The following is a 6000-nucleotide window of genomic DNA, read 5'->3' on the forward strand; positions in this document are numbered from 1 at the left end:
GGCAACGCACGGTGCCCGCCAACGCGGACTCTTCACAGCCTTGGGCTGGCCAGGCCCAACGATCGTCCTGTCCACAGCACACACCAGCCGCCACACCGTGGAAACCCGTATTGTCCCACCAAGCACGCCACCCTGCACACCACGGCATCTACCCACTGCAGCTACATGTGCTACTAGCTCAGGTCAACCCAATCCATGCGAACAAACCGCCTGCGGATGCCCACACTCGCGTCGCCGCGACATCCTCGGCTACCACCCTAGCGCACCACCATCATAGGACCTAAACCACGCAGGATCACTGCCATACCCGGCCCAAGCAACTGGGTCATTCACCCCTGCACGTCCACCAATGTAATATTACGCCATCATGATGCCAAGCAATGGCCCCCTCTGCTATGTCACATGGCGGCCAACTGGGCACCAGTGCACGTACGGGGCACCAGAAGGATAGTAACTGGCACCAGCAAATCGAGATACTCAGGAATCCGGCGCAATATACGGCCTCCAACAACACGCTCGCGAAGGGCACCGCATTCAACTACCCCCTGGGCCCACCTGAGTCTCCACGCGAGGACCCCTTCAAGGTGCGCTATCCTGCAGCAAAAAAACATTCCAGGACCGACTGCAAAGACGAAACGGCTGCTGTAGGCTTCAGTTCATTGCAAATTTGACACGCATCAGCTCTGGACTAAACCAAAACGACTGCAGGTGAATGGCCTCTGCCCACTAACCAACGGGAGCCGGCCCAGTTTCTCCGTGCCCCTGTGGTTTTGCCACCCACCCTCTACTGCTAGAACAGGGCCTCACCCCTACCTTGACTGGTAACTAGACGTCTTCGTTATCTTCTAGCTCTGCCTTGCTAGCATAATATTAGCTAGACGCTGCCCCTGAAATTTCCCCACTACCTGCGTCTGACGAAGGTGGGATTCACCCCACGAAAGCTCACGCTCCACCCAAACCGGTCTGTTAGCTCGCTAGCCGACGAGGTCGGCCCAGCAGGATTCTCTGCTGCCTTTCACAGATCCAGACTAACACGGCTACCCTCTGACTACCTTGGAACATGCAGCAGAAAGTCTGTCTGCCCGAAGCATTTCTCTGACCGTTTTTTTTTTTTTTTTTTTTTTTTTATGTTTTTTTTCTTCTTTTTTTTTTCTTTTTTGTTGTATTTTTTTCTGTTTGTCCTGTGTTTTTTCTTTTTTTTTTTTTTTTTTTTTTTTCCTTTTTCTTATTATTTTTTTTTGTTTCGTTGTTATGTTTTTTCTTGTCTTCTCTGTTTTTCTTTTTCGGTGTTTTTTTTTTTTTTTTCGTCTTTTTTTTTTTTTGTTTTGAGAAAATCCTGTTTGAACTCAGTACCGGGGAGAGCTCCCATTTCCAAGACCTGAGCTAACCAGCAGAGTGAAGTCATCTTTTTTGCAATGTTTCATTCTTTATTTTAACGTACGCAGCCTGTAATTCTGATTGATCAAAGCAAAAGTGACAGTCCCCTCCTCCATGCCGGCCGGCCCGGCCCCCGCTCACCCGCGGCCGGTGAAAGAAGCGGCTGCGGGCGCAGCGGTGGCGGCGGCTTCGGGGTGTGTCGCTGCTGTGCCCCTTCCGCCAGCGATGGAGCTTGCGGCGGCCCCGGAGCGGGAGCCTAACCGGCCTTGCCCTACGCGCCACAAACTGTCGCCGGCACGCGGAACGCTCACGTGTGCCACGCTTCCGTCCCTCTGCCGGCCACTTCCGGCCGTGAGCTTGAGGGCACTTCCGGTATGGGCAGGACGCCATCTTTACTGCGGGCAGAGGGGATTTTTTTTTTTTTTCCCCCCCCCCTCGTCGACCGCTGCCAGCACTTCCGCCCTCACTGCCAGCCTGGCCCCGCCCCCGGGAGAGATGGGCGGCTCCCAGGGCTGCCAGACCCCAGTAGAAGCAGCTGAAGAGAGCAGGGTCCAGGCCTGGCACACTGAAGTGAGCCTAGTTTGAGTGCTGTGAATAGTGTAGCTGCTCCTGCGCCTTGTGCTCTAGCCATCAGCGCTCCCGTTCTGCATCGAGCTGCGCATGGATCAGCAGCTCAGCCGGTGCTGGTGCCTCTTCCCCAGAGCCCCACGCCGGCGGCTGGACACTTACCAGCAATGCCCCAACCCGCAGCAGCTTTCCCTCGTGTCACACCCCAGCTTTGCTCGGGCCGGGATGCACGGTCAGGTGTGAACCCCACTCTGGAAAATAGCCCCTTTGGCTCTAGACGCCACGACACGTACTTGCAAAATGGGGCAGGGGGAACATTAGCCCTCAGGAAGTGGGTCCAGAACCAGGTGCTGGGTGTGTGGCGTCCCCAGAGCTGAGATCAGGACATTGCCTGACATCACCCATCACTGGCTATGTCACTGCAGCGCTGGGCATGTCTACACTGGCACTTAACAGCGCTGCAACTTTCACCCCCCCGAGTGCAGCAAGTTTCAGCTCTGTGAAGCACCCGTGTAGATGGCACTGGGAGCGCCGCTCCTTGTGGAGGTGGGTTTTTAGAGCTGTAAGAGCTTGCTCCCAGCACTCTGCCGGGACCGCACAAGCCTCATGAAAGCACTGCCACGTTGCCAGTGAAGATGCACCCGTGTAACCAAACACTGAGGCTGGACACACTTACCTGACCTCTCCCTTGGCAAGCTTGGGAGAGGGGCCTCCTGTTTCTAAGCCCCAGAAGCTGGGAAACCTGCAGGTCACATTCCTTCCCAAGGACAGTGCTCACTGCCCAGGAAGCTCCCATCTCTAGGGCTGACTCCCTCTTGCTCTCACCCTGCTGGAGCAACCCAGGCCCAGCCCATGCTCTGAGGAGCCCCACTGAGACCTGGAAAACTTGTACCAGTGTCAGGCCATTTATCTTTTTCCTGCCTCTCTGGTCACGTCTCCCAGCGACGCTGGGAAGGGCACAGTCCTGGCCAGCCGAGCCAGACTCTAGTTGAGCAGGAGAGGGTGAGGGAGCGAGGAAAGGGAAGACATGGGAGAAGGAGGAGCACACCTGGGGTGCAGGGAGATGTGACAGCTGGAGAGCAGGGCTCAGGATTCAGCCAGGCTGGTGGGGGTGTCACTGGGGCGGCTCTAGGCATTTCGCCGCCCCGAGCACGGCAGGCAGGCTGCGTTCGGCAGCTTGCCTGCGGAGGGTCCGCTGGTCTCGCAGCTTCAGCGGACCTCCCACAGCCGGGCCTGCGAGAGGTCCAGAAGCCACGGGACCAGCGGACCTCCCGCAGCCGTGCCGGCAAGAGGTCCAGAAGCCACGGGACCAGCGGACTGTCTCAAGCAAGCCACAGAAGGCAGCCTGCCTGCCGCCCCTGCGGCAACTGGCAGAGAGCCCCCTGCGGCTTGCCGCCCCAAGCACGCGCTTGGCGTGCTGGGGCCTGGAGCCATCCCTGGGGCTCTCTCTGGCTCAGGATGATGAAGGCCTAACCCGCGGGTGGCAGTTTGCTCCTTTCAGTCCCCCATCTCTTCCCACTTGATCTCCCCTTCTGGGGTTTGTTAAGGGCCCCACAGGGGAGTGATGGGGACTAGCCCATCCCCTCATTATTCTGTTCACTAATTAGGCCTAATTTCTGACACTCCGATTTTGGTCTATTCATTTCCAATTCCATGCGCCTCTTTTCTACCAGGCATGATCTCAACACGGCCCCAGAGCAGGATCGCGCCATATGGTCCGGTGAGCCAGGCTGCCAGCCCGGGGCTGTCGCTGACTGGTAGGGAACAGGGTGAGCTTACCTCGTTCCCAGGGGTCCCTGCACACCCCCTGCCAGCGGCTGGCCACTGGGCCTCCTCCAGCAGTTGGGTGCCAGAGGGGCCTCCCAGTGTAATTCTCCGAGGCTGGAGCAAGGCGGCTGGGTGCCAAGCAGCGGGTTTGGCTGAGATGCGCTGGGAGCCCGGAGAGGGGCAGGCGAGGGAGCAGGGGACAGGGCGCTGGTGCCTGACCTGAATGCAGTGTATTCCCAGGAAGCAGGGCGTGTGTATACAAACAAACGGCTCCCGAACCCCCCCAGCCCTTGCTCTGCCAGGCCCTGAAATCAGCTCCCCACAGCAAGCAGGGGCACTAGGGCCTGCCAGAGCCAAGGGCTCAAGGGAACCATCAGAGACAAGGCCAGACAGCTCCTGCCACAGGGGCTCCTAAGCTGCCATCTGGGGCGCTGCGTTGCAGGCAGAGAGCCCCCGCTGGCATTGTGCTCTGCCAGGTGCACAGGGGAGCTGTGCTGTGGGGACAGCAAGGCTGGAGTCTATGTCCAAGCCAGACGTGGGGAACATGAGCCGTCTGAGCCGTGTCAGGAGGAGCCGCTGTGTCCCTGGGGGCAGGGGATGGCAGCTGGCTGCCTGGCGCACGGGATTCTGCCGGGTCTGGAGCGCGGGGCATCCAACAGAGAAAGGCTTTGTGCGGCCAGGACAATAGAGCAACGGCCAGTCGCAGCCAGGGAGGCGGAGGGGGAAGGGGCAGCTGTAGGGGGAGCCCCGAAGGGAAGGGGGGGCCCTGCAGAGCTGGAGCTCTCTCACGTGGGGGCAGCCTGGGGCAGCTGGCATAGCTTGGGCAGCGGGAGGCAGGTTGCTCCCCAGCCCTTGCAACTGAAGTGTTGTCCCCAGGGGAGAGAGCTTGTTGTAGCAACAGTGACCAGGGAGGGTTTGGTCTCTCGCAGTTGGCAGCAGCGGGACATTTAAACGCAGGGCTGGGCTGGCGACAGGAGCTGAGCTGCAGGGAGGAGCGAGGTGGGGACGGGCAGAGGCACACAGAGGGGGCAGAGCAGCCCCAGGCCATCGGAGTGCTAGGCAGGACAGCAGTCCCGCACTGCAGCCGTGCCTGGCTAGGGGCAGGGGACCAGCTGCTTGTGGGGATGAGCTCCTGGCCCTGGCAGCAGACCCCACGGCAAGGCCTATCTGCAATGGCCAGCCCCGAGGGCGCCAGCCTCCACCCAGGGAACCAGGCCACCCGCCCGCCTGCCGGGCTCATCTTCTCCCCTGAGCTGGGGCCGTCACCCATTGGCGGCTTGTGCACGAACATGGGACATCTCAGCTGTGTGGAGAGGTACCTGCCCCCCACTCCTGGCCTGTCTCCGTGCCCTGCCGCAGGCAAGGAGACGGTGGGCAGAGGATGGAGGTGCGATGCAGTGGGGTGGGGATGAGCCCGGGGTATTTAGCTAAACGTTGCTCTGCAGTGACCCATTTTGTCCAGGTTACGAATCGCCTTGGCGAGCTGCAGCAGAGACTGGGCCAGTCCACCCACTCACTGTGATGTGCACCCCTGGGGGGAAGTTCCCGCAGGGCGGGTGCTGGGGGAGATCTACGGATGGTGGGGTGACAGGAACCCTGCCCCCATGTGTGTGGAGGGCATGGGATGGGCCCAGGTCTGGTAGCAGGATGAGGAGGGTGATGGTGAGTGAAGAAGGTAATGGTGGGTGGCGGGGTGATGGTGGGTGAGGAGGAGGATGGCAGGTGAGGAGGGTGATGGCGGGCGGGGAGGAGGTTGGCGGTTGACAGTAGGTGAAGAGACTGATGGCGGGCGAGGGGCAGGATGGCAGGTGACAGCAGGTGAGGAGGGTTACAGTGGGTGACAACAGGTGAGGAGGGTGACGGCGAGCGATGGAGAGGATGGCGGGTGGCAGGGTGACAGTGGGTGGCAGGGTGACGGCGGGCAAGGAGGTTATGGTGGGCAAGGAGGAGGATGGCAGGTGGCAGGGTGATGGCGGGTGAGGAGGAGGATGGCGAGTGACGGCAAGTGAGGTGGGTGACGCCAGGCGAGAAGGATGGCGGGTGGCAGGGTGACGGCAGGTGAGGAGGGTGACAGCGGTTGAGGAGGGTGATGGTGGGCAAGGAGAAGGATGGCGGGTAGCAGCAGGTGAGGAGGGTGACAGCAGGCAAGGAGGAGGGTGACAGCAGGTGATGAGGAGGATGGCAGGTGGCAACAGGCGAGGAGGGTGATGGCGGGTGGCAGGGTGACGGCGGTCAAGCAGGGTGACGGCAGGCGAGGAGGAGGATGGCGGGTGACAGCAGGTGGCAGGG

At 60.4% G+C, this 6000-nt stretch overlaps 1 protein-coding gene across 1 annotated transcript in view; it reads left to right on the plus strand.

The window, feature by feature from the left end:
- Window positions 1–5580: 5580 nt before the first annotated feature.
- The window catches only part of LOC116825480 (M-phase inducer phosphatase 3-like), a 13571-nt gene continuing 13151 nt past the window's right edge, over window positions 5581–6000 (plus strand). The window contains exon 1 of the mRNA XM_075073045.1: window positions 5581–5687. Within this exon, the coding sequence (XP_074929146.1) occupies window positions 5581–5687 (107 nt within the window). The remainder of the gene's footprint in view (window positions 5688–6000) is intronic.

Source organism: Chelonoidis abingdonii, chromosome 16 (genome assembly GCF_003597395.2).
Source record: "Chelonoidis abingdonii isolate Lonesome George chromosome 16, CheloAbing_2.0, whole genome shotgun sequence".
NCBI lineage: Eukaryota > Metazoa > Chordata > Testudines > Testudinidae > Chelonoidis > Chelonoidis abingdonii.